At 58.1% G+C, this 25,665-nt stretch overlaps 9 protein-coding genes across 9 annotated transcripts; 4 read left to right on the plus strand and 5 right to left on the minus strand.

Annotated features, from left to right (window-relative positions):
* Positions 1 to 116: 116 nt before the first annotated feature.
* KVR01_006908 (nucleotide diphosphatase) lies at positions 117 to 1,703 on the minus strand. The gene is made up of 2 exons (XM_044782002.1): positions 1,303 to 1,703; positions 117 to 1,229 (listed from the first exon to the last, which is right to left on the minus strand). The coding sequence occupies exons 1-2, from the start codon at positions 1,498 to 1,500 to the stop codon at positions 573 to 575; spliced, it is 855 nt and encodes a 284-aa protein (XP_044644339.1). The 5' UTR covers positions 1,501 to 1,703; the 3' UTR covers positions 117 to 572.
* Positions 1,704 to 2,002: 299 nt separating this feature from the next.
* On the plus strand, positions 2,003 to 2,576 carry KVR01_006904 (uncharacterized protein; the record flags this gene model as incomplete). Its single annotated transcript, XM_044784017.1, has 3 exons — positions 2,003 to 2,105; positions 2,208 to 2,406; positions 2,498 to 2,576. 3 exons carry the CDS (start codon positions 2,003 to 2,005, stop codon positions 2,574 to 2,576), a joined length of 381 nt encoding a protein of 126 aa, XP_044644335.1.
* Positions 2,577 to 3,711: 1,135 nt separating this feature from the next.
* KVR01_006912 (uncharacterized protein) lies at positions 3,712 to 5,442 on the minus strand (the record flags this gene model as incomplete). Its single annotated transcript, XM_044786974.1, has 1 exon — positions 3,712 to 5,442. One exon carries the CDS (start codon positions 5,440 to 5,442, stop codon positions 3,712 to 3,714), a length of 1,731 nt encoding a protein of 576 aa, XP_044644343.1.
* A 1,391-nt stretch (positions 5,443 to 6,833) lies between these two features.
* Positions 6,834 to 7,723, plus strand: KVR01_006712 (rRNA-processing protein UTP11; the record flags this gene model as incomplete). Its single annotated transcript, XM_044789356.1, has 2 exons — positions 6,834 to 6,929; positions 6,989 to 7,723. The coding sequence occupies 2 exons, from the start codon at positions 6,834 to 6,836 to the stop codon at positions 7,721 to 7,723; spliced, it is 831 nt and encodes a 276-aa protein (XP_044644143.1).
* A 325-nt stretch (positions 7,724 to 8,048) lies between these two features.
* Positions 8,049 to 9,959, minus strand: KVR01_006633 (uncharacterized protein; the record flags this gene model as incomplete). Its single annotated transcript, XM_044791988.1, has 1 exon — positions 8,049 to 9,959. The coding sequence occupies one exon, from the start codon at positions 9,957 to 9,959 to the stop codon at positions 8,049 to 8,051; it is 1,911 nt and encodes a 636-aa protein (XP_044644064.1).
* A 1,338-nt stretch (positions 9,960 to 11,297) lies between these two features.
* Positions 11,298 to 14,656, plus strand: KVR01_006825 (uncharacterized protein). Its single transcript, XM_044787372.1, has 2 exons — positions 11,298 to 11,659; positions 11,769 to 14,656. Exon 2 carries the CDS (start codon positions 11,943 to 11,945, stop codon positions 13,113 to 13,115), a length of 1,173 nt encoding a protein of 390 aa, XP_044644256.1. The 5' UTR covers positions 11,298 to 11,659; positions 11,769 to 11,942; the 3' UTR covers positions 13,116 to 14,656.
* Positions 12,806 to 18,405, minus strand: KVR01_006766 (uncharacterized protein). Its single transcript, XM_044787101.1, has 4 exons — positions 18,382 to 18,405; positions 16,943 to 18,315; positions 15,420 to 16,850; positions 12,806 to 15,352 (listed from the first exon to the last, which is right to left on the minus strand). Exons 2-4 carry the CDS (start codon positions 17,016 to 17,018, stop codon positions 15,060 to 15,062), a joined length of 1,800 nt encoding a protein of 599 aa, XP_044644197.1. The 5' UTR covers positions 17,019 to 18,315; positions 18,382 to 18,405; the 3' UTR covers positions 12,806 to 15,059.
* Positions 18,295 to 19,959, plus strand: KVR01_006621 (uncharacterized protein). Its single transcript, XM_044788513.1, has 3 exons — positions 18,295 to 18,646; positions 18,722 to 19,377; positions 19,456 to 19,959. Exons 1-3 carry the CDS (start codon positions 18,621 to 18,623, stop codon positions 19,878 to 19,880), a joined length of 1,107 nt encoding a protein of 368 aa, XP_044644052.1. The 5' UTR covers positions 18,295 to 18,620; the 3' UTR covers positions 19,881 to 19,959.
* Positions 19,960 to 23,167: 3,208 nt separating this feature from the next.
* KVR01_007030 (uncharacterized protein) lies at positions 23,168 to 25,195 on the minus strand (the record flags this gene model as incomplete). The annotated part of the gene is made up of 5 exons (XM_044783577.1): positions 23,168 to 23,175; positions 23,348 to 24,123; positions 24,208 to 24,538; positions 24,629 to 24,822; positions 24,927 to 25,195. 5 exons carry the CDS (start codon positions 25,193 to 25,195, stop codon positions 23,168 to 23,170), a joined length of 1,578 nt encoding a protein of 525 aa, XP_044644461.1.
* Positions 25,196 to 25,665: the final 470 nt, after the last annotated feature.

Raw genomic sequence — 25,665 nt, forward strand, 5'->3', positions numbered from 1 at the left:
AGTAGTAGAGGAGAACGAAAAAGAAAAAGGCAGTTGATAAAAATTGCCTAGTCCAGGGATTGAACAAGGGCTTTGGGGAACGGAGCGATCATCACATCGTGTCAAAACATCAGTCATGGAGTCCAAAAAATTACACGTTCTTATGGCGTCTTTTTGGATATTCCGTCACCAGTACGGCGGCTCGACCCCTAGTGACCTATGATCTCTTTCACCTACTCGTTCCAAGTCGACTCCCATTGCCCAATGTTGTGCTAGAGATCCCGTGGGTGTGCAGCAGAACTGCCAGGTCGGGGATGCGCTTCCAAGGGCGCAAGATTAACAATCGAAGCCTAACGCGGTGAACCGCTGCGCCAACAGCCCCCATTTTCAGTGATATCCTGGTGGGATCGCTGGTACATAAGGTCGAGGCGGGGTCTGAGATGGGACGAAAACCTGGAGGGCCGTGGTCGACAGTGTAAGATGGCCGGCCAATCCTCCCCCCCCCCTTCACTCCCTTCTAAGATCAACTTGGCCGACCTGTCTGAATCGACTATCTCCTGCTCTACCACACCTTCAAAGTACCCAGCCTCCCCTCAGTCGCCTCGTTCCTCCTCCTCGTCACTCCACTGGACCTCCTCCTCCCCCTGCTGGAAGATGGCCTTCTCCGCCAGGGCCAGCGTCTTGCGCACGGGCAGCCCGACGACGTTGTCCACGCTGCCCTCGAGCTTCTCGATCAGCACCAAGCCGCCGATGCCCTGCACGGCGTAGCCGCCGGCCTTGTCGGCGCCCTCGCGGGTGCGCACGTACGAGTCGATGACGTCGTCGGGCAGGCCGTCGTCCTCGCTGGCGAAGAAGACCCTGGTCTCCTCGGTGTGGGCGGCGATCTCGTAGCCCGGGTGGGAGGCGTCGGCCTTGGGCGCCACGCAGACGACCGCGGTCAGGACCCTGTGCATGCGCGTGTCGCGGAGGTGGCGGAGCATGCGCACGTGGTCGGCCTCGCTGCGCGGCTTCTCCAGGATGCGCCCGTCCTTGGTGACGATGACCGTGTCGGCGGCGATGACGAGCTCCGGGTCGGCTGGGGTCTCGGCCTTGGACTCGGCCAGCTCCGCCTGGGCCTTGAGGGCCGCCTCGTACACGTCCAGGCACTTTTGGCGGGCCGTTGCCGAGACGTACTCGTGGGGCGTGTGTTCCTTCTTGGAGAGGTCTTCGGGTTTCGTCGAGGGGAGGATCTCGAGGTCCTTGAGGCCGACCTGTGTGCGAGGGCTGGTCAGCATGCGCGGGCTGCTCAGTCCCTCTGGCTGGGGCTGGCTGGGGCTGGCTCACCTGCGCCAGGAGCGCTTTCCTCCTTGGCGAGGCCGAGGCGAGGATGACTCTCTTGCCCCTGAGATGGCTGATGATGGGCAGTTCGAAGGGGAGCGGGCCCTTTCTCACAGGGGCGCTCTGCCTCAGGCGTATGCCATGCTCCCGGGCGGACTGGATGTAGTCTGGTGGGTTGTCGGAGGGTACTGACGTGTATGCCATCGTGTCGTCCAGTCTCCCGAGAGAACACTACCGGCCTGTGAAGGGGTTGTCTGTCTATTTACGGAGTACCTGCGCGGCTCAGCGGGTGACGTCTGCTGTGAGGGAAGCCGGGCCCCACTACAACAGCTAGCTCAGGGGTTCTGCTGGCCCTACGGGCCTCGGGGCTGCTCGATCGGGTCCCAAGGTACGCCCTACCAAGGTTCCCCGCAAAACGCTTGACAAGCTCCGGGACGCAGTACGTAGACGCAGCTGCAGGGGTGCCTGCCGATCTGCGACGGTACATGGTCTATCACATGTCTGCCTCGCTCCATCGCCCAACACTGCGCAGAGGTCACGCATTTCCGTCTCATCGGTCTCAGGTCCCTTGGTACCTTCCCAACAGGAAACGGTAGCACAAGGAGGAGTAGGACCCCAAGAGGACAAGAGGACAAGCCCGGCTCATCCACCATTAGCACATCAACGGTCCATTCTTTGCATCACGGCCCTGAGCGCATTTGCCATCATGTCTTCTCCCGACAAGTCATCCCCACGCGACGGCGCCAACGGCCAAGAGGAGAAGCCCCGGCTGACAGAAGAACAGAAGCGTCAGAATCACATCTCCTCGGGTACGTCTCCATCCCACAGACAAACTCGTACAACGGATGCGCCCGCGTGGACGCGATTCCCAACCCAGTCCCCAACGGCTTTTGGCTAACATCCCCCCAAAGAACAAAAACGGAGGCAGGCCATCCGCGATGGCTTTGACAAAATGGCATCCATCGTCCCGGGTCTAGAAGGCCAGGGCCGCTCCGAGGGCCACGTCCTGAATGTCTCAGTGCAGTTCATACTGGAGCAGATCCAGGAGCGCCGACGCCTCGTCGAGCAGGTCGAGGCGAGAGGGGGTGTAGTCTCTGACGAACTGAAAGCGTATGTCACACATAATACCACCCACCTCTCTCACCCTCCTTTTCACAAACGTCGCCACGTCGAAGCTCGGACGTTGACACATGAGACGCAGCCCGCTCAACGTGGACTTGAGCAAGGTGAACCTCGAACATCTACAACGTAATGGCAGCGCAGGCGGCCCAGGATTATGAGCGGCCGCTTTCTGAACGCCGGCCCCACGAAATCACACTCGAGCCGATCGGTGATCGCATGCAGTCCAAGTTGCAAATCGCCAGCTTCCCGTTACCAAGACTTATTCGTCGCTCTCATTGTCGGAGCTTTTGGGAGTTCCTACCAAGACCGAGGCCCTCGGAGAGAAAAAGGTCGAGAAACGGTCGGTGGCGATCCGCAAAGGGAATCTATTGACTCGACAAGGATGAGATGCCAACATATGCCAAGGCGTCATCCGAATCAGCTTCAGGTTGGAAGGATAGAGACGCTCAACGCACCGTTGGTTGCAGAGAATGCACAGGATGCATGGGTTTAGTCAGGGTGCAAGGGGCAGGTCCTCATTGCTGTCTGGGTGGAGCGTTTGACATGATACCCAAAACCATCCCCGGATAATAGTACTGACCAAGTGTACGGAGTACGTATTACAGCAAGTCACAGCTGTCAGAACTCATTGCGAACCCCCTGGACAACTTCCGAGGGTGGAGCGCATATGATCCTTACGCTGCAGACATCCTAGCTAGGTATTGCTGACGGGACGTCGATGCTCTTAGAGTGTTGATGGCTTCGCCCTGTGAAGTGCATCATGCGAGGACGCGACTTGTGCGCAACAGAGTGATCATAATTTATTTCTTTTTCTCCATCTTTTTTGAGATGATGGTGCTAAAAGACTCTTTTGCGGATAGATGTGAAATTACCAAGATACCTATATATCTACGAGAAATTTGTGCAGTGAGCATTATGTTATATAGTGTGAGAATACAACCCTTCCGGCCATTCTGTCGAGTTTCTATAGTCCAACCGATTCCCAGTAACTCCATGCAATGCGATAAGATCATGACCATGCCCCAATTATTCCAGGTATCCCATTAGCAGTTTCCCCGACGATGCAACTAGTAGACACCTTTGGGAAATGGCGTTCAAATTGAAATTGGTGTGCGCGTCCTTATTTCACACATCCTGTTTGCCGGTTATGCTACACGAAGACGATCTTTTTCCCGCCCAGACTAGACATCATACGCTCGCATATGGATGCGGCGTCTCACATGCTGCGGGCAAGATGTCGTTTGTGCCGGTGCGAAGTCCAAGTCCACGCTTGGCTCTTCCCCATTTCTCCAGTCATGGCTTCGGTATCCGCAGAGGGTGCGCCTCCGTGTTAAACGCGTAGTCGTCCAAGCTGATCAATTCTGGCTCAGAAAAGATCAGATAAAAATACTTGAGGGTCTCGGCGAGCCAGAAGCTCTCCATGGAGTCGAGCTTCTTGGGCGAGGTGCCCCTGGTCACGTCCTCGATGGCAGAGAAGCCATACTTGGTCTCGGTGACCTTCTTGATGTTCTGGAACATGTCCCAAGCCATGTCCTGCCACTTGGAGTCGCCCGTGATGCGATAGAGGTAGAAGAGGCTCTCGATAGCCTCGGGCCGTAGGAAGTATCCGGGGGCATGGACACTGGAGAAGCCCTTGGGAAAGTTCTTGTTGCCCTCCTTCTCCCATCGTTCCTCGTCCCACGAGCACTTGCCCATGTTTGCCTCCTTGCAGGGGACCATGGAGAACTCCTCGGGCATGACACCAGCAGGCATCGTTTTATACGCCCAGTGGCAGCCCCGTGCCAGCTGAGCGCCGATCTCTAGGTCCTCGGGGATGCCGAACAGCTTTGCGCCGAGGGCGAACATGCCCCCCACGAAGCAGGTCAGGTGCTGGCCCTGTGGCTGTAGGTCGATTATCCCCAGACCATTCGAGAGCACAGTGCCCGAGAATAGGATGTCGACGTCGCTCTCCGTGTCGGGCAGCATGGGCCGGAAGAGGAGGAAGGCCTTGGCCGTGTTGACAGCCTTGAGGTACATTTCCATGTAGCAGTCATCCAGGCCGCCCAGCAGCGCGTACATCTTTGGAAGATACTCGTACAGCGAGTCGGCCATGGAGCCGAGCGTAAATGAGCTGTCAGGTGTCAAAAACCCGTTTTGAACATCGACATAGGTCGGCCAGAGCCCGGGGAGCTTGGTGCCATCCTGAGTCCGCTTGAGCTCCTTCTTGACCCGCTCGGTCGCGTCGAAGAATTTGGGATCTCCTGTAAGCTGCGACAGCCGCGTGAACTCCATCGATAGGCTCCCGACGTTGGCCGAGATCTCGCGTGCGGAGGGAAGGAGTTCGCCCTCCTTAGCCCTCTGGAAATTGAACGAGTTGGCTGGCATCCGGTTCGGGGTGTCGAATGCGCTATAGAGCATTTCGCCGAGCTCAATGGCCTTGTGTAGGATGACTGTCTCATTGCTGAGGTCGTATGCGGCGAGAAGGCCACCCAGATATCGAATGGTAGTTTCGAACGTATTGCACATTTGGTCATCTGGGTGAAAATCCCAATCGATCGAGACAACCTGGTGAATGGCCTCCCTAAATTCCAGCTTCATGTCCATGATCCATAGAGCGTCCAGAGAGTCAACAAGTGTAGCACCCCAGCCTGAGAAGGTATTGGTCCCCATCCCGGAGATGGGTTTCAGCTCGTCGTACCCCCACGCATATTTCCTATAGTTGTGCCAGCACTTCTTGAATGTGTTTTTCACCTCCCTTCTTCGGGACTCCTGGACGCCTTGACCCTCCTCGAATTCGAACTGTACTCTGGGCAGCTGATGGGGAGGGTCCTGAGACGGGGTTGCGTAGGATGAGACAGGATGTCTCTGCTTGCGACGCCCCCAGTCATAGCTGCTGCGGACGTATGCATAGGGATGATTTATGTAGAGAGCGAGGTTCGACGACTCGAAGTATTCGGAGGAGAGAGTGAAAAATGAGATGGCCAAAACAAAGCCAACAAACAATACCAGCCTGAGTGGCTTGCGAGGGGTGGTCAGGATGGCCATTGCCTAGGTAGGGTAGCAAATGGAACGAGGACCCCGGGACGAAGCGAACGAAGAAAGACCAACAGAGCCTTGTATATGTCACGGGGAATATAGACACAAGGCTTGGGAGAAAGAGGACAGGAAGAGAAGGAGAGGCCTACATTTCCATTTCTCTCTCAGACAAGGTGCTCAGAAGAATGGGTCCCGTCCGTGGTCCCAGCTTGGGCTCCCAGCGGCCAGCCACAAAGCTCCTTGTACCAAACGTTGGCAAACAGGCAGGGATAAAAGCCAACCTCATCGGAAAGGAAAGTTGATCGGCAGTGCTGTTGCAGCCTGCAGGCCCTTCCAGTCTTTCACCCCGGGGAGGGGGACGGTGGAGGCCCACTGTGTGGTTTCACGGTCGGGTGGTGGCAGCGATATGCCATGATTCAACCAAATGGCGGACTTCGTATAGAAAGAAGTTGGAAGGGTAGGCCTGTAGACGCGCCTTGCAAACTCTGAGAAGCGAGCAGCCAATGAGGAGATTATGCTCTGGGAGGTTAGGAGGTTGTCTCACGGGGGGTCATCCTATAGGAGGTTGTCCCACAGGAGGTTCAAGTTGCGGACACCCAGGCACCAGGCAGAGCTTGTAACATGTAATCGCACGCAGTTAATTTGTGACATCACAGTCATGGCAGCTTCGTATTTGAGAAGGAGGCTTGGGAGGGTCTGGGGTTCGTTGCCGGGATCGAGAGAAGCCTGTGGGCCCCGGAATAGAAGGTCTGGAAAAGGGGCTGCAGGCATATATCGACCTTGTGTCGCAATGGACCAGCGGGTCAAGGCCTGGATCGGTGGCCCTGGGATGGGTAAGGGTGTAAGTGTATGTGCTCACTCACCCCTGGGTCCATTTTACCCACGGCTCTATGGCGCAGCCAAAGCCAATCTTACTCCCAGTGGCCCGTCCTCACTCCCTACTTACACAAGTACCTGCCATGTCCGGAAGGGTCCTGAGACCATAAGCTCATTGCATGCTCCGTGTGGGTCTGGCTGGTGGTAGCTAGCGCCTCTCTTGTACTCGACGTTGACGTACGGCAAGGGGAGGGCCAGCTCCCCGCTCTAGCTCTCTAAAAATTCCAGGTAGGTTCAATTCACATAAACAAAATGTCCAATTGTCCCCTCAGCGGTCACCCTTCGAGATCCCAATTTTGAGCGTCCTGCTTGTCCAGCTGGCTTGCCGCGGGTGGCTGATAAGTCTCAGGGCAGTCTGAGTGCACCCAACTGGGCAGGCTAACGGCTCTACGGAGTACACAGCGCCCCAAGGTCTTATCTTATCGGCCGCAACCTTAAGATTTTCCCAGACCGGGTTGCCAGCCCTTTTGTCTTGCGACGGTTTCTTCCTCAGCAACCAGCCAACACCAAGACAAGCAGCAAAAATGTCGTCCATGCGGAACTCGATACAGCGGCGCTCGCACCGCGAGAGAGGCCAGCTCAGAGGCCGTGAGAAACTCGGCCTCCTCGAGAAGCACAAGGTACACCTTCACTCTACAATGCCCCCCAGTCCACCGCGTCCCGGCTAACAGCGAGCCAGGATTACTCCCTACGTGCAAAAGACCACAAAAAGAAACAGACCGTCCTCAAGAGCCTCAAACAAAAAGCTGCCGAGCGAAACGAAGATGAATTCTACTTTGGCATGGTGTCCCGGGGCAAGTTCTCCTCAGGGAAGCTGTCAGCAGGCAAGAAGTGGGACGGCACCATAGCCGGCGACAGAGGGAACAAGGCCATGGACATGGACACGGTCAGACTTCTTAAGACCCAAGACATTGGCTACCTGCGCACCGTGCGCAATGTCGTCGCCAAGGAGGTCAGAGAACTCGAGCAAAAGGCTGTCATCGCCGGGACCTTTGCGGGCGTGCATGCCGGGGACGATGACGAGGACGATGGCGAGGACGACTTTGACAGCGACGACGATGTCGCACCCAGAAAGGCACAGCCACAATCAAAACCAAAAAAGATTGTGTTTGCTGAGACAGAAGAGGAACTCGAGGAAAAGTTGCCCGAGCAGGACAGCGACGACGACGACGTGGATATGGACGATGACGACCTGGAGGGCCCCGACAGCGAGAAGGACCGCGAGGCAAGAAAGAGAGCACAGAACGCAGAGCGGTTACGCACGAAGCTGCGGAACGCGAGGAAGAAACTCAAGGCTCTCACGGACGCGGAGAATGCGCTCGAGCTGCAGCGGGCGCGGATGGCCAAGACGGCCACGGTGGCAAGCGTCACGAAGAGGGGCCAGAAGATCAAGATTCGGGAACGCAAGAGGTAGGATCTTTAGATTTTTCTGCTCTTGCTGCCGCAGGCGGGGGCCGCCGGTTGTTCAACCCCGTAGGATCGTCCAGATCTGTTCTTATACCCGAACATCGCGCGCCCTGCCTGCGAGGTATCATGTTGGGGTTTGAAAAGAAGAAAATAAGAAAAGAAAAACTCCCCCAAAGACCAGCCTTTGAATGCATAATCCTGCGACTAGCTCGGAACCATTACCGGGTGTCTCGCCCTATTCGTTTTACTCATCCAGTTCATACAATAACATTTGCCCGCTGTTGGCTACACCACACACACGCACACGCACACGCACGCATACAAACACATGTCTAAAACTTCTCAGAAGTCACACACCTGGCGAACAACGAGATACACCCCGTCAGCGCCTTGAACAGGACCGTGGCGCACCAGATGAAGCACTTGAAGATGGCGCTCAGCAGCGAGATGATGACCCTCGCGCAGCCGGGCATCTTGTCCTCGTCCTTGCTCCGCCTCTTGGAGTGCTTCTTGAGGTCGCTCGTCTGGCTCTCGAGGTCCAGCTCGAACTCCTCCAGGCGCGTCCTGCCCGCCTTCTTGTCCTTCTTGTCCCCGCTGTTGGCGCGCGGGCTCATGCGGCCGAGGCGGCTGCCCCTCCCGTCCTGCTGGCCCTGGCCCTGCCTGCTCTCGCTGCGCAGCGACGCCGGCGGCGGCGGCGGGTCAAAGACCTCGACGCGGCTGAACTCGCCGTCGGCGTGCGCGACGAGCATGAGGGCCGCGACGGCCACGTCGGCCAGGTAGACGGCGTCGATCTTGGCGGCGATGCCCGTGTCGACCTCGAGCCACCCGGTGCCGGTGCCGTCGCGCGTCAGCCGCGCCAGGTGCTGCGGGCTCTCGACGTGCTCGAGCGTGTACTCTGTGCGGCTCCACGCCGGGTTCCGCTCCACCGTCACGCAGAAGGGCATGGCCAGCGCCGGGTGCACCAGGAAGTGGTTGCCGCTGTCGTCGTCCCACACCAGGCGCGCGCACTCGCGCTCCGCCGTCGCGAACGCCGCCGCGTTGGTGAAGCGGCTCTCCACCGCCAGCTTCGCCGCGGGCAGCGGGTACAGCAGCGCCACCAGGCCGTCGTGCGGCGCGTGGTGCCGCGCCGTCTCCTCCAGCGTCGTGCTCAGCACCTCCTGCCAGCCCTTGGCGCCCGGCTCGCCGGCCCCGGCCCCGGCCACGCTCTCGCTGCTGCCGCCCCTGGGGCTGCTGCCGCCGTCCTTGGGCGGCACCGGCGGCTTGTACGGCTTGCTCGGGTCGAAGCGCGACAGCGACACGTACGCCGACGCCGACGTCGGGTCCAGCTTGAGCCGGTAGAAGGGCTGCGACGACCTGGACCCCAGCGTGTAGATGGGCGTGTCCCGCTCGCCCGACACCGCGAACGTGTACACCCGGCCCTCGGAGCCCGTCGCCTTCCACCCGTTGGCGACCTTCCAGAAGTTGCGCAGCTCCTCGGTGCTGCTCGGCTCCGGGGTCGAGGGCTTCACGTTCACCCTCGGCGGCGGCCATTTCCGGGTGGCCGTCTGTTGGTGGGTCCGGGAACTATTGGCGCTCATGGGGCTCCGCAGAGGGCTGGTGGTGTCCTCATTGTGCTCGGGCCTCTCTTCAGACGTGGGTGAGTATAGGCGGCGGCTGATGGCCCCGGCCGGGATGTTGGCCGGGTGTGTTGGACTTGACTGTGGGGGGTAGTAGTTTTGTTGGGAGAGCGGGAGGTTTGGGTTGTACTCTGGGAATATGGAGCGCAGGGGGGCCTCTGATGACCCTTCCCCGTACTGGGTCGCTCGGTTGTCCAGTGGTGGCTTGGCTATCGAGTTCCTGGACCGGTCGCTGTTGGCGCGGACGAGGGTCTGGGCCTCGGAGAAGGCAGTGCCACAGCGAGCGGGAGGGTCGACGGTGACAACGGCGGCCGGCCGCTGTATTATGGGCTCTGCCTGTCTGCTTTCGGATGGCCAGACAACAGTGCTCTCGCCTGTGTCTACGGGCTCGGGGGAGCCCATGGAGGGGCCCATGGAAGGGCCTGTGGCCTGGCTCGCAGGGGCCTTCTTGCCGTCACGGACGGACATGTTGCGCTCTAGCGGAGTGCGTCTTCCTGCTCTGGAGGGGGAGTCCCGAGATGCTGAATCTATCGAGGGGCGTCCTGGGGTGGCGTTTTGGGTCCTGGACGGCGGACGTTCCTTGGGGAACAGGGAAAATGTCCCTTGCTGGGATGGTCCTGTCGACATTGTTGAAGTCGTGTGTCTGCCCCGAGCAGATGTCCCGGCTCCAAGTCTGCCCTTGTTCTTCTATTCCCTTTCCTCGAGGCGAGCACCCAGGCTCGGACGGGAAGCTGGAGGTGAGATGATGGGCGCCGAAATCTATTACCGACGCATGTTTGCTAGCAACAGAGCGAAGCCAGGACCGACTGAAGGCTTCGAGGGCGTAATGCGATGGAGAAGAGCACAGCAATTTTACTTTGGGCCCGGCAGATGCGGAAAAGCAGACTATATCAGGAGGTACAGAGTGTGAAAAAAGGGACCAAGCTTCTTGATTAGACAGAAGCCGGGAGATAGGCTAGATCCTTGGTCGGTGGGCGACGGTCATTCGAGAAGCACATGGCGTCCGCACCCGCTCACCCGCAGGATATCTATGGTTATTTTAAGCGCTGTGGGTACATTGCCAGGTCTTGTCTGGGGCGATCTGGACGGCGGCGGGAGCTCGTCGTGTGCCGGGCGGCTCTCTGGCTGGGCGGGGAGGTACTGTGTAGGTCCCTCTGGCACGGGATTTGCGTGGTGGTGGTACGTAAAATGGCCCGGACGGGCTCATGTTCAAAATAGCAAGACAGGGGTCGTCTAAGTGGTGTCAATCCTCCGTGTCCAATGGTTGGGCCCGTCACGCTGCAGTTAGACGCCCGGCGACAAAAACGGGCAGGTTTCGCGCGGGGGAGCGAGATCTGCGTGCCCTCCTGCCCCCCTGCCCCGCCGAGCTCGCCCGTGATTGGCAAGATTTGGCCTTGTTGGAAATTTCCCGCCTTCCTGCAGCACAACGGCTCTCTCACTCAGCTGCACACTACACTGGCTGACTGGCCTGTTTGCCTGTGTACTTTAGCGCTCGCGGATGCGACGGTCGGTCTCGCTGCCATCGAGTCGGGGCCACGGGGCATGTCGCCGGCCGCTTGTTTACCCAGCATTTAGGTAACAAATGTGTTAGGCGGCGGCCGCATCCGCACACTAACCACACTACCAGTGGCGCTGACGAGGTGAGTGAAGTCGTCGACATTGTGCAACCCCATCGCCCTCTTCCCGACCCATGTCTCAACAACACGACGGTCGGATCTCCGTGGGCCAAGCCCCCGCAGCCCGGTGCTTCCCACGCCGCATTTCTCGGTGGGGGCCGATGCTTTGTATCTGACATCGGCAGCGCACCAAGCCCACAGGTACCACTGCATACACCAAGCGCTTGGCCTCCTGACTCGTCAGCTGCGCCAATTCGAGGTCCTCTTCTACGTGCTTGGAAATCACGAGCCCAACCGGTCGACGTCTTTGTTCACATCTGATGCCGTGAAAGCACCGTAATATATCCTGTTCGAAACCGAGGGACCTCGACCGTCCTCCCCAGGGATACGGTGAAGTTCTGAAAGTGCCTGGGCCGGGGCCTATGAACCAGTCCGCACTCTGCTCGTTATACTTACCTCGACCCGGAATCCTCTTCTCCTTTTTTTCTCCGTCTCAATTCACTCCAATATAATGATTCACCTTCTCAGTGGTACCCATCCTACATGCTCAAATCCTTGATAGACTTGCAGACAGACTAGACCGTCTCTGGCATGATTGTAGCACCAATATTCAGAGGTACACACAAGCACACTGTTGAAAAAAAAAAAAAAAGGCGTACACAGAGCAACAGGTTTTGTAGTGACCTAGGTTCCCTTTATTGACTCTATCTGGTATCAGCTATCTCAGCTATTCACTTTACTTGTGGTTGATTCAGATGATGATTCTGGTGAAGATACGAGTACTCACTGTTTGTGTATCTAACCGCATATGGCCGTCTAGTGACTTTGACTTATAAAATAGTTGTCTGCTCCTGTGAAGGGTTAGACCTATGTGGTTCAAAACCCTGAAAGAACAACAACAACAGGGCAGTCGCAGTTGGGCCTGGCTTGCATGGGTTCTTAACCCCACTTGCTATCAACCCCCCAAAATCGGCCTCATTTGTTGACATCAGGGATGGCCTCACATGGATACACCCGTCTCGACCTCGGGAGAGACGCTATTCGACTTCTTAGGCTGGAGAAGGGCTACCCTGCAGAGCCAGTCCGCTGCGAGTTGTTCGACGCCTATCTCCATGAGGTCGACGGAGTGCCCTACGAGGCACTGTCTTACACCTGGGGCGACGCTTCCTCCAAGCAGGACATCACCGTCAACCAGCAGTCCTTCAGCGTGACGGCCAACCTCAACACGGCCTTGAGGGCCCTGAGATTACCACATCAGGACCGACTCCTCTGGGTTGATGCAATCTGCATAGACCAGGCCTCTGATGCAGAAAAGAGCCACCAGGTTGGCCAGATGAGGCTGGTTTACAAGCTCGCGGAGAAGGTCATCATCTGGCTAGGACCAAGCATCGAAGGCAGCGACCTGCTCATGGGCCTCGCAAAGACACTCGATCTGAATGCCTCCAAGACAAAGGCTTGGGAGCAGGAATGGGAATCAATTGTGGTGGCGAATGGAGGGCCAGCGTCCGACTTGTTCCGCCAGGCCTACGCGGCATTGCAAGAGCTCCTTGCTAGACCATGGTTCCGACGCGTCTGGGTCCTGCAAGAGGTAGCAAGCGCGAGGTCAGCAGTTATTCTGTGTGGTTCAAAGGACGTTTCAGCCAGGACCTTTGCTCAGCTGCCGGCTCTCCTGGGCTTGGACAAGGTTGATGCTCACGTTCAGGCCGTTCTTGATATCATGCCGGGCCCTCTCAGGCAAAAGTCTTGGTGGACTTCCAATCGCGAACTCAAGACTCTCCTGTACAAATTCCGCTCCAGCCAGGCCAGCGATCCCAGGGACCGTATCTACGCGTTGCTTGGCATCTCGTCTGACGCTCACAGCGAGGCGGTCCTCCCTCCAGATTACGGGGCAGACGTTTATACCGTGGTTCAACGCACCATATCCCACCTATTATTCAACGACATGAGGCCCGACTCACCTCCTGCACCTCTTTGGGGTCTAGACGATCTCTTTGACGCTTTGGATGACCTTCCTCGTCGGGTGCTAGGCTGGTACTATGCAAATGAATCCCGCCGCCAATATGAACGGTATCGACTGATGCTGTACGGCATCGAGAAAGATTGTGCGGTATCAAGACATGATGTATTCCCCCCACATCGACCAGTGCCAAGGGTCAAACCCCCCTAAGGCTGCACTTTCCCCTGGTCCATTTCCGTCGTGTCCGTGGCAAACAAATTATTGTCAAGATAATCATCGACTCAGATCATGTCGATGGCAACGGGTAGAACGCTCCACGAGATACGGTACAGGATGGCCATGGTGTCTGAATACAGAAGACAAGCATAAGCTTGCCGATTTGTCATTGACCTACGACAATGCCAGTGTTGGAGAAAATTAAACTGAAGAAAAGTAAAGCTCCACTCCACTGATGAACGCCGCACAACGAGAAGCTTGCATGAAAGACACACTGGCCAGAGACATCCTACATGCACCCTCTGGCCAATCCAACACAAGGTGTACTCAGAAGACTCCACCAGATTGAGCTTTTGACACAGCCTGATGGAAACGCACTGTCGAACTGCTGCTGGGCCGGGAAGCCTACTACAGCGCAGGCATGTACCGTACCTGGCACTCTCAGCCTTGAACGTGCCTCGTGGAGATGTACCGAGATCATGGTGAACACATTGCCCTCTCGAGTCCACCTGAACAGAACCGAGAGTTTCTGGGACGCGGCCGCGGGCGACGCTCCAGCATAATTCGTCGCATGGAGCGGCCCTTTGAGCGTGGTTTGAGTGGTCTCGCTCTTAGGCCTTACACATCCGTAGGCGTAGGCGGCCCCTTCACACAGTGGTAAACGCTTAAAGACCTGGCTAGTAAGCTTGATGATTTTGGAATCTTCATCGCGCGAATCAAGAACGCCAGAATCGGCGGAGGCCCTAGAGCCGAGCGACCTGTGGCCCGTTCCCTGATTTTGCAAAGGTGGCCCTCGCAATGGCAAGCAAAATTTACGGCGTGTTCCAAACCTGCCAGGGCTAGCACTGGTGCCCGCAGATGAGGCGAAGTTCACCAGCCTCTTTGTATTTGGATTCCACAGGTACACACGGCATCATAGAGAACATGAAGGACGCCAACAGAGGTTTTTCCAAGGGCGACTATCAAGGTTTATGAAAACAAGTCTTGCCTAGAATTTTCTCATGTCTTCCCAAGAGTCCCCCACTGATTTTGATCATGTTCTCAAAGGTGCCAATCTCGGAAAACCTGAGCTTGGATGAAGAGTACCATACAAGCGCCGAACATGTGCCATCTACGAGCAGGTGATCTGGCAATTACAAGGGTGCCTGCTGCTTCGTGATCGCCACCAACCGCAAGAGCAGCCGCCAATATGCACTCCGCAAGATGAATGACGTTCGAGCTCGGGCCTTTCCTGAGCCCAAGCCCGAGCCGAGCCAAAGACTAGGAGTGATGAACAGAACAAGGACAAGAACGCTGCGTCAGACAGCGAATTCAGCAGTGTTGACACTGACAATCTGAGTGAGGACTCGGACGACGGTGCCGAGTTCAAGGTTCGAGATAATAACCACCGCGCTGGCGAGTGCAGGAAGCCGCCCAACGTCTTGTGTTAGAGTGGCAGTGGCAGCAGCGAGGCTCCTTGCCTGGACTAGTCGAGAGTGGCTTCTCACAGGTACTGCCCAGGTGGTCAACCACCGGACTGCCTAAACGAGTTAAGGAAAATTTAGTCAAATCATTCTCTGATGACATCCATGATGTTACTGTTTCTAGGTAGCTTCTGTTACCCAGCCTCAATGAGTGAGTAGCTACAAGGTGTCACTTGATATCGGGGGGTGGTCGGAATGTGGGCCGGGTACGTTACATTTTGAATACCAACAGGCACAGTCACGCAGTCGGAACAACAATGAAGACTTGGTCAACGAATGATGCATAATGGTCATGATGTCCTATAAGGGTATGCGTCGCCAACAAGATCTCTAAAAAGGGTCTAGGAGATGCCCAATCGCTTGACTTGCTCATGTAAATGTAAAAGTATTTTCCGGTACCGTCCCAAGTTCCCAAACAAAAACAGAAAGTAAAGCAGATGCCCAAAAGAGAATCAACCCCTGCCGGGGGTTTGCCTTAGCCCTCCAAAAAATGAGGTGCGTTAAGGAAAAGACCCATGAGAACGCCGCCCAGTGTGCCGGCAATGGGGATGGTGGCGATCCATGCGATGACGAGCAGGCCGACACGCTGGAAGTTGACGGCCTTGAGCGTGCCGTTGCACAGACCGACACCAACGGTGGCACCGGTGATGCACATGGACGTGGAAACGGGGAGGGAGAACTGCGAGAAGACCAGGACGGTGACGGCAGCACCCATCTCCATGGAGCAGCCACGGCTGGGGGAGTGGTATGTGATCTTGTTACCCATGACTATTGTTTGGTGAGTTAGTTCTTTATCTCTGAGCGGCGTGGGGTTGATGGGGGAACTGGTGCTTACCCTTCATGATGTTGTAACCATATGTGATGAGACCAAGGGAAATGGTAGCAGACAGGACAGCAAGCTGCCAGATCGGGACAGGCGCCTTGGAGGCGGCAGCCTCGCCCGTCGACCAGGCTGAGTAGATGACAGCCCAGGGGCCGACCGAGTTGCCGATGTCGTTGGCGCCGTGGGCGAATGAGGCAGTGCAGGCCGTCAGGATCTGCACAAAAGAGTACGTGTGCTCGACCTCGTTGGGGTATTTCTCGGCGTTGGCGTAGACACGCTCCATGCGAGCTCCCTCCGGGGTGCCGGCGTGGCCGCTCTGCGCGGCATGGATGTCGTAGTGCAGACCGTACAGCAGACCGACGGTGATCATGGCGGGGATGCGCTTCACGAGCATCTTCATGTTGTGCAGCTCGTAGATCTGGCCTGCGCCCATGGGGTTGTCGCGCAGCGTGCGCATGGCCCAGCCCAGCGGCCCGCGCTTCTTGAGCAGCTTTGCGCGCAGCCTGGCGTCGCCCTGTTCCTGTAGCTCCTTGTAGGTGAGCTGCTTGGTCTCGGAGGCGACGACGGCCTTCTCCTGGTCTGCCTGCTTCTCAGTGGGAGTCGAGGTACCGCTGACGGATCCAGGAGCGGTGTGAGCGGCGTCGGTTTCGTCCTCGTCCTCTTGGACGACTGCGTAATTGGGCACGACTGCGCGCTCGGCCTCGGCGACGGCCGGACGGCGGAAGAGCAGAGGACCCTGAAGGCAGTGGTACCACTTGACCGAGGCATCCCTCTTGATGATCTTGGCGTGGACATATGGGACGAAGATGAGAGCCGCCAGCAGAGCGACTCCGAAACCGGTACCCATGGTGACCGAGGCGACATACCAGTCGGGCTTCTTGTTGAGGCCTAGGTTGGGGGAGCCCTTGTAGACAATGGAGAGCGTGCAGATGGTGCCGGCGATGAGGAAGAAGAAGGGCGAGGTCCAGACGGCCCAGGGGACCGGGTTCTTGCGCATGTGCACGACCAGCTTGATGAGCATGAAGATGGTGGCGCCGAAGCCGGCAGAGATGGCCGGTGCCATGCCGAGACCTGCAAAGATGGCACCCAAGCCCTTGCCCCCATTCCATCCCCACTGGACCTCTGAAGCACCGACAGTCGCGACACCAACACCAGCGACGGCGGAGATGAGGGAGTAGGTGGATGAGACGTGAGCAGAGTGCTTTGTGCACCACATGACCCACGACGAGGCGGCGGCGAGGGCGCATGTGAAAGCGAGCATCTGAACCCCGGCGTTATCCCGGAAGGCAGAGGTGGGGATGATTCCGTTCTTGATGGTGTCTGCTGTCCGGGCACCGACGGTGATGGCCCCCAGCATTTCGAAGATGGTACCGAAGATCATGGCCTGCCTGTACGAGATGGACCTCGACGACACGCTGGTTGCCCAGGCGTTTGCGACATCGTCTGCCACACGCGGTTATTAGCACACCAAGGCCGGAAGAGGGGGAAAAGGGGGGACGGCCAAGAAGGGGGCCAAGCTGGAGGAAGAAGCTTACTTGCGCCATTGTTGAAGGCATCGAGCATCGCAAAGAGCGTGCCGATCACAAAGACGTAAGTATACTGGTCAAGCATTTTGGCGGCTGATGACAAGATGCAAGCCTAGAAAAAAAGTCTTGGGGTTGACGCTGAATCCAGGAATCCGAGCGTTGGCACATGTCGAGGGTGGGCGAGAGTCAAGATATTATATACTGGCCCTGCCAGCGTCGTCCTCGCCCTCCACCGCCGCTGGGAGGGCAGGAGAGGGCACACGTGCTCGCCCAAGACCCGGGTGTCGCCTGGACCCCACAAGCTACCATGCCATCCCATGGAAGGCCGTTGTCCCTCGAGGATGGAAAGTCTGATGGGCGTTTTTGCCCACTTTGGCGTCCATATCCGCTGGGTCGTGCTGCCCACTAGGAGCTAGGAGCTTGGACACCACGGGCGGCAGGAGAGGCACACGGTGCACACCCCTAGCGGAAGGGACCGCGTCGAGGCTTGGTGGCTAGCCAAGGCCGGGCGTGGCAAGCTCTCGGTGTCCTCAATTGGGTTGTCTGGTCAGGGTCGAGGTCGAAGTTTAGAGAAATGTGTCGACTTGGCAGATCCAGCAGGCTGGGCTGGGCTTGGAAGCCAAGAGGCCTTGTGGTGGAGGTTTATATGATTCCGGGATGGTGTCCTGCTCGAGGCTCTGGGCGAGACTTGGCGACGTGGGCAGCGCTCGCCTATAAGATGGCTCTGGCCGCCCACGTGGGTAAGCTTTGCCAATGCTTTCTTGTCCGTTTGACATTGACCCGACGCTGCACCCGAGCGAGGGCGAAGGCAGGCCGTGGCAATCTCTGTCCGACTCGATGCCCACAGGCCCAGCCTCCCAAGCCCGCTTCGCATGTCAATCACGTACGGCCAAGTGCACCAAGTCCATTGTCGGTCGCCTCTTCCCACCGTTCGGTCGGCTGCAGCCCAGCCCGCGCATATGTACGCAGACGCGACAAACGCCGTGGTCGTGCGGGCGGCAGGATGGCGATGTTCTAGCCTGCGGCTGGGGCTGGGTCGTTGACAGTGGTTGCGTGGTTGCGCATGGCTGCACGATGCACGATCAGCGATCCTTGGTGGGTGATGAGGAGAGCACGTGCCCATGCTCTGGGCAGCTGCCAGCGCCAGCTCGAGACTCCGCCGAGGCGCCCATGACAGATATTATTGAGACGGCCGTTTCTTGAATCGCCATCGGGGTCGCTATAATTGGAAATCACGCGATGGTAATATTCCATAGACTGGGCTGCCATATATGCCAGACGAGGTGGATTGTCGTCGACTGCCGCAGGCTGCAGTCCCTGGGAAGCTGAGCCGGCTGGCCCGCCCTACCCGCCCTCGGCTCCGAAAGGTCCTGCCGGCTGGGCTACTACCATCAGCGACTTCGGAACTCGACAGGGCTGCAGTTGTAGCTCATGGCATGCAGACTCACACTGGCATCGCTAGCCCTCCTCGCCACATCTCAGCTTGCTCACTTTGGATCAACCCATTAGATTCGGCCGGCCTGGACGTGAGCTTCTCGGTGAAAGGCGAGGGCGCCACTTGCCTGCACACCACCACAGCCGCAGTATCGTTCCACGCACGTGTGATAGCACCGGGCAAACCCAAACTTGGGCCGTGTCTGCGACCGACCAACCACGAGCACCGGGCAGCCAGGCAGCCGGGCTGAACATGTCTTCTCAGATCGTAGTCATAGGGTGCACACACACGCCCCCTCCTCGCCACCTGTTCCCTCTGGCAGCCCAGCAGAACTAACACACCCCATGTCTCAGCGCCGGCGTCATCGGCTTGAGCTGCGCCATTCAGCTGCAGGAAGCCGCCCACGCAGCACCCGGGGCAGTCACCATCATTGCCCGGGACTTCCCAATGCCCTTCGCCCTCATAGACCCCAAGGCCCAGATCAACTTCACCAGCCCATGGGGAGGCGCTCACAACAGGTGGGTCCCGCCCCCTGTCGATGGCCGCGCCCAGCCCAACGACAAGAGGGATCACCGCCTTGCCCTGGCCACTTTCCGCCGCATGAGATTACTGCAGGCGTCGAACCCCAACCAGGCAGGCATCACCTTCATGAAGGGTATCGAGTACCTCGAGAACCCTGCGCCCGAGTACCGAGCGCTGGTCCGCGAGGGCAGTGGTGAGGGGAGCGCAAAAGCGCTGGGGCTCGAGGGTTTCCGCGTCCTGGAGAGCAGTGAGCTGCCGGATGACAAGGTCAGCCTGGGTTTCGAGTACGACACGTGGTGTGTCAACCCCATGGTGTACTGCAGCTTCTTGCTCAACAGGTTTGTCTTTCGCGGGGGCCGGATCCTCCGCAGGGAAATCAGCCGCCCTGACGAGGTCTTTGAGATGCGAGATCTAGGCGGGCCCATCCGGGCGGTAGTGAACGCCTCGGGGATTGGGTTCAATGACCCAAAGTCATTCATCATCAGGGGTATGCCAGCTTTACGCTTTACCCCCCGACCTTACTCGTTGGGGCCTCGGTGCAGGAGCTGACATCTGAGCAAATAAGGACAAACTTGCCTAGTCGCCAATCTCTGCCACGAGACGGTAACAAGACAGAACGCAGACGGCAGCTGGACGTTCTGCGTACCGCGCAACTTCGAAGGCGGCACCATCATAGGCGGCACCAAGGAGCCCAATAGCTGGGATGCAGAGCCGTCCCTGGAAGTCAGGGAGAGGCTGGTGCGGGCATTTGTGGCCACGCACCCAAGGATTGCTGATGAATCGGGCTCGGTGAGAGTCCTGAAAGATGTCGTAGGGCGAAGGCCAGCCCGCCACGGCGGCGCGAGACTGGAGAGTGAGGAGATCGCACCCGGGAAGATCGTTGTGCATGCGTATGGGCTGGGTGGCAGAGGATACGAGCTGTCATGGGGCGTCGCGGAGACGGTCCAGAAGCTCGTCGACGAGGCCAGCCCGATCAAGGCCCGCATGTGATCCCAACAGTAGATCTAACATGACCTCTTGCGAGCCAAAACGTTAATGTGTGTACCACAAATATTGAAAGACTCAACTCACACCAGCTGCTCAAAGATACCTGTTTGATTAGGGACTTGTCGGGAGGTCAATGTCGTGATATGCAGGCCGTCATCTTCAACTCCCGACCAGCGCACGCCGCCTTTGAACATCAAATCTATTCCCATCGCCATTCACGCATATGTACACTCATCAGGAGCATCGACTCCAGATGCCTCTCAGAGTAGCGTGGTGTAATTTAACCCAGGCCATCAAGTCGCTGGATATGCCTGAAAACATCACCCCTGAACGCCGAATCATGCAAGTCCACCAACACATCCGAGCCCCCCTCCCCTCCGGCTTGTTGTGAATATCCCTCTCGTCGATGTGTCACCCCCAACCAAGTCCGCGCCACACTATTTCTTCTCCCCCTGCCCGTCACCCCCGTCAAACCTCCTCCTGCTGCCCGAGGCGAACCCGCCGACGCGCTCCCCCCTCGTGAGCTTCTCCTCGGCCGCCCGCCGCAGCTGCTCCTCGCGCTCGCTCTCCTCGAGCCCCCACCACTCGCGCATGAAGCGCTGCTGCTCCGCCTTGCGCCGCTCCTTCTCCTGCCTCTCCCTCGCCCGCTCCTGCCGCTTGGCGAACCAGTCCTCGCGCGCCGCGTCCTCCTCCTCCGGCGTCGCGTGCCGCTTCATGCACGCGTTCATCACCCGGTGCGGCTCGCGGCAGGCAAATGGTACCGAGAACGTGCGGCCTAGCGCGCAGGCTGCGAATGCTGTTGTTTTTTGCCCGCGGAGGCGGTCGGGGTTAGCCAGCGGCCCCTTCCTTGCTTTGGCCGGTCTGTCTCGATGGGAATGGGGGGGGGGGGGCGGGGCGTGAGGCTGGGTGCCGAGAATGGCGGGCGTGTTTACCTTTTATCTCCGGGCCGCAGTAGCCTCGTACCCTCTCGTAGAATATCTCTCGTACTTGGGCCTCTTGTGATGCGGAAAGGGGCAGTGGGTTTCGCGAGGGCATCGGTAGCCGCCCTGTCGATGTAGAGTCCGAGCTGCCGCCCGACGGTGATGATTCGGCGGCCATCGCGGCCATTGATACAAGAGGATGCCGTTCGACTGCGTGTCCGTGGTGCTCGAGTACACCTTTCCTGATGTCGGGCCAGTCGGGGGCAAGTCTGCGATCTGATGAGGTGTGAGAAAGTGGTGTAAGTGGGTAATAATAGGTGGGCTCTATGTCTGATGTTGAGCTTTGATCGACTGATCTGGAAGTCCGAAATCGAATCTGCCGCCCGGAGCTTAAGCTCGGCACCTCCCACTCGTTCACCGCCTATGCCGTTTCGGGCCCCTTCTACATACAACCTGCATACTAAGTGCCTGCCTGCCTGCCCGGCTGCCCCGGTACCTACCTAGGTACTAAGGTGCCCATGTCTGTAGACATTCAGGGGGCTGGCCATGGATTGCACGACATGTGGTGAGCGGGCTACATGTTTCCTGATCGTGAGCGCGTCCCAGATTTCTTACAGAGCTGGCAATGTATCCATTTTGATTTACTATTCTTTTGACGCTGACAACAATGGATGCTGTCTCTTTACGCTAGACATGCAGAAAAATCTGAGCTTGGCTTGGTACAGAAAGTCTGCTCACAAACTCAGGCCGAAAGCTGCAGAGGCGGCTGCTCCTCAGCAGTGGGCGCCTCAGCACTCTTCTCCCTCTCGATATCCAGGCTCGCCTTTTCCTTTTTCTTGCCCATGGAGAACCACCTACCGCCTTTCGACTTATTGGTTCCAATGGACGGGCTGGAATTGAGCGAGTCGAAGCTCTTGCCCAGGAGGTCCTCCCCGGCGCCGCCTTCCTTGCCGGTCCAGCTGTTCTCAGCGACATCACTGCCGCCAAAGCTTGGGCGGTGCTCCCTGTCCGAGCCTGCAGCTGAACCTGGCCCGGTCGCCTTCCTGGAGCCGCCGAGCCTGGATGAGATCGCCGATCCCTTACGAAACAGCTTTCTAACCACATTGTCCGGCCCGGCGCTGGCTGAGAGCTCCTTGAGGCTCATTGGTGGCTCCGAAGGGGTATTCGAAAAGGACTGGTCGAGAGATAGAGAATCATGAGATTCGCTGATAGATGCACGGCTGCGGACAGACATTGACAGTCGGGAGTCGGACCGTTCAGCAACGGAGTCGTTCCCAGATGAGGCTGGTGGATCCTCAAAAGCCCCCCTAGCATGGTCCCTGGCCTCCTTGGTCCTCTCTCTGTTCTTGGCCTTGTCCTTGCTGCTGAAGATACTGCCCATGAAATTCGGAGAGAAGGACGGCACAGTAGGGTTCAGGGCTTTAAGAGACTTCTTCGTAGGCCTGCTACCGATCACCCCAACCTGTGACGGCGAGACCTGCGGGTTCAGTAGTTCATGCTCGTCAAGAATCTCATCGTCCGCGGACGCGAGGGTCGTCTGAAGAGCTGAAGGTGAACCGCCGATCGAGGGACGCCGGGAGGGGTTTCTGGACCATGTGTTGTTCTCAGGTGACCAGACGAGTCTTGATCGAGGGAAACCTTGCTGCTCCGGCGGCGGCGCCCAGAGGTGAGATCCGCTGTCGGTTGACGGCCGAGGCATTTCGGACGAAGATATCGAGGCAGGCCGTGGGCTGCTCTGGTCGCGATCAAAGACGCCAGTCATAGCTCGAGCACCAAAGGGCAGCAGGCTCCTAGCTGAGAAGCCTCTCGTCCCCGGAGGAGGTGCGTAAGTGTCCATGGTATCTGGCCCGACTGAGTTGCGATTAAAAACGTTCCAATTTGAGAGGCTGATCCGGCGCCTGTTCGGCACTCCATCCAGTTCGTCTGTCTGGCGGGGGAATGACTGGCTTTGCCCATGCTTGAGACTACCCAATTGAGGTGGCTCGTCCATTGCTCGCGGGGGTTTCCCTCGCTGGAACGAGAACAGAGAAGCCAGCCGTTGAGTGGCGGGTTGTCCGGGCGCCGGGGCGGGGGACGCGAAGTTTCCCGAGCTGATCGAACGCCTTTCGCTTTCGTCATTTGGGAACGCCGGGAACGGTAGATTCTGCTGTGACCCATGAGCGCTGGAGAAGATGCTGCCAGATCGAGCTGATTGGGGTGACTGAGGGTCCCGCTCAGGGGATGCCGTCTGCACAGGTGCGAAGGGACTGGCAGGGTCGCGATGGGAGACGGGGCTGCCAGGTGCCTCCTCATCCCCAGAATGCTCATCATCCGTGAAGATGTTGCTGGGCAGTAGAGCCGCTGCCGAGGGGCTGAGGGGTGCTCCAGCCGTCAACGCCCTAAGTTCATCGCCATCCATGCCGTCCACGTCCAAGGAAGACAAATCTATGAATGGCGCAGCTGCAAAGCCTGGCGGAGGTCGGGTGCCGCTGTACCCCAATGGCTGCGGGAGCGATTCCAGCGTAGCGAAGGGAGGCGCAGGCGACATGACAGCATTCGAGAGCGAGCTGCCATGATGGCTCCGGCGCTTCGCTTGGGACTGCGAGGGAGCATCGAACTCGGCGCCCGAGGTATTTGCCTGGTTGTAGAGGGCGAAGGCGGCTGGCGGAATCTGTTGAATCTGGGCGTGGATCGAGTTGAGACTCTCGTCGAGCTCCTTGGCCCGCTTGGTCTCTTGATACAGTTTCATGTTCCACTCGCGCTCCCTCCGCTGCCACTCGCGTCTCTTCTCGAGGTTGTTTTGCCTCCACTCCTCGTCGTCCTCGCCACCTGGCAGCTTCTTCCGATCGTCCTCCAGGAGTTTCACCTGGTCCCTCTTGAACTTCAAGTCCGCTTCTAGCTGCGAGCATTCCGCCTGCAACTTTTCGTTGCACTGGCGAACTTCTGCCATTTTCGACTTTGCGTCCTCCTCGACTGCTTTCTTCTGCTCTTCGAAACTTTCCTTCTCCTTGCGCCACTCTTGGATCTGCCTCTCCATCTTCGCGATGTTGTCGTAGTATCGAGAGCGCTCGGCTTGTTTCGACTTGAGCTCCTTCTCTAGTTGCGTCCGCCGCTGCACGGTCGAACGCATCGCCCGCTCGGTCATGCCCATCTCCTTCTTCAGTTTCTCCGTCTGTTCCTCCTTCTTTTTCTGCTCCGCCTTTTTCTGTTGTTTCTCCTGTTCCAGCTCATCCAACAGTTTCTTGCTGTCTTCTTCCTCCCTCGTGATGACCGCAATGGTGTCCTCAATCTCCGCCTTGATGCTGCTGAACCGTTCTCCAAGCTCCCTGACTTCGGCTTCGGAGGTACTGTCCTTGCGCATCGGTTTCTGCTCTATGCTGCTAACCGAGGGAGATGCTCTCCTACCAATGGTATTCCTCCTAGGCACAGACCCGGCTGTACTTTGCTCTCTTGCCAAAGCCGGGCCACCGTCTGGGATTGTCGCGGATTCAATAGCCGGCAAGGGACTCCGAGGCGCACCATTCTCGTCGGCGTTTTCGCCCTGCGTCGTGGAGGGAGGCTCCTCGGGCTCAAAGTTCGGGGGCAGGCGGGAGTTGCCCAAGCGCGGCCGGCCGCTGGGATCAAAGGTCTGTAGGCGGACGACCTGGCTGCCGGCTTGAAAGCTGTTGGACCCGACGGCGATGACGCGTACATTGTAGAAGTGGTTTGGCTTTAGGCCGGTCACGGTGATGGCGGTTTCTTGGTTGGCTGGAGACTCGCCCACTTTTCCAGTGACACATGTGTCAGAGTTTGGACATGGATATTGGTTGGGCCTTCAACATGACACCCGTTTCCTGTGATGAGTTTGCTTACCGACTACGCCGTTAACTTGTATGAGGAACTTGTGCACCGGCTTGCTAGGGTGTGGTCTCGCCCAGCTCACAGTCGCCTTGTCGAGGCCAATGCCGGAGAGGACGACATCGGGGGCGTCGGGAACATCGACGCCGAGGATGTTTATGAGTTCGGGAACTGGCTTCCACAGCGTCTGTGAGGCCCTTCGAAGCAGCCTGTGGGGAATCATTGTCAGCAACAGCCTTCCCAGGCATCCGAGCCAGGTCGCATGCCCGTACAGAAGAGCCAGGGCAAGCACCGGGGCCGGGCGGGCTCGTACCATAAAGCTGCGACGCTGAAGAGCACCATGGTGGCATTCTCCTCGCAAAGACGGTCCAGGTGGTCAAAGTCGATGTGAGAGGCAGCTTTCATGTAGATGTTGTCGACGGAGATGTCGTTCTGATCGATGTAGGCGGCGACGTAGATGAGGATGCAGCAGGTGGCGACGGTGACATGCACGAAGGCGCTCTTACGCTCGATAAGCCAGGCGATGAGCAGACAAATGAGGGTGAGTAGCGGCAGAATCGACGTCCAAGAGATCCATAACATATCGGAGTGGGAGTAGTGCCGGCCGAGGAGAGGAGGGAGGGTGGAGCGGATCGGGATCGGGATGGGATGGTGGTGAGGCGGAGGCGGAGGAGGAGGAGGAGGGAAACATAGAATCGGTCGAATTGGGGGGGGGGGGACTGGAAAAAGTAAAAATGCGATGTGATGTGGTATCAAAACGTTGTTTAATGCCCGGACGGGGTAGTGCACACACAAGGTCCAGGTCGGCCGAGTCAAGCCACGGGAGGCCAACAAGGAAAGCTGGCACATGCACGAGGATCGAGAGCTGTTTGCTGTGAACGACAAGGTCTCCGTCTCGGCGCGACAGGACAGAGAGAAGGGATTTTCTCTGATGCGATGGTGACGGCCTTGTGACTCTCTCGGGTAGCAAGCAGTATGGAGAAGTCGGCAAGAGAAGGACAGGGCGGCCAGGCGGCACATGCCCTGGCCTGCCTGGACGCCTGGCTCAAGCC

This window comes from Diaporthe batatas (genome assembly GCF_019321695.1).
Source record: "Diaporthe batatas strain CRI 302-4 chromosome Unknown Contig00007, whole genome shotgun sequence".
NCBI lineage: Eukaryota > Fungi > Ascomycota > Sordariomycetes > Diaporthales > Diaporthaceae > Diaporthe > Diaporthe batatas.

What these genes read in the sequence shown, in the direction of transcription:
- KVR01_006908 (XM_044782002.1), bottom strand. Translation starts at nt 1,500, where the DNA reads ATGGCATACACGTCAGTACCCTCCGACAACCCACCAGACTACATCCAG. An exon ending in GGAAAGCGCTCCTGGCGCAG is followed by an intron (nt 1,230 to 1,302) that starts GTGAGCCAGCCC and finishes CCTCGCACACAG; the next exon opens with GTCGGCCTCAAGGACCTCGA.
- KVR01_006825 (XM_044787372.1), top strand. Translation starts at nt 11,943, where the DNA reads ATGGCCTCACATGGATACACCCGTCTCGACCTCGGGAGAGACGCTATT.
- KVR01_006766 (XM_044787101.1), bottom strand. Translation starts at nt 17,018, where the DNA reads ATGCTTGACCAGTATACTTACGTCTTTGTGATCGGCACGCTCTTTGCG. An exon ending in TGCCTTCAACAATGGCGCAA is followed by an intron (nt 16,851 to 16,942) that starts GTAAGCTTCTTC and finishes CGCGTGTGGCAG; the next exon opens with ACGATGTCGCAAACGCCTGG. An exon ending in TGGTTACAACATCATGAAGG is followed by an intron (nt 15,353 to 15,419) that starts GTAAGCACCAGT and finishes ACCAAACAATAG; the next exon opens with TCATGGGTAACAAGATCACA.
- KVR01_006621 (XM_044788513.1), top strand. Translation starts at nt 18,621, where the DNA reads ATGTCTTCTCAGATCGTAGTCATAGG. An exon ending in TCTCAGATCGTAGTCATAGG is followed by an intron (nt 18,647 to 18,721) that starts GTGCACACACAC and finishes CCCATGTCTCAG; the next exon opens with CGCCGGCGTCATCGGCTTGA. An exon ending in AAAGTCATTCATCATCAGGG is followed by an intron (nt 19,378 to 19,455) that starts GTATGCCAGCTT and finishes TGAGCAAATAAG; the next exon opens with GACAAACTTGCCTAGTCGCC.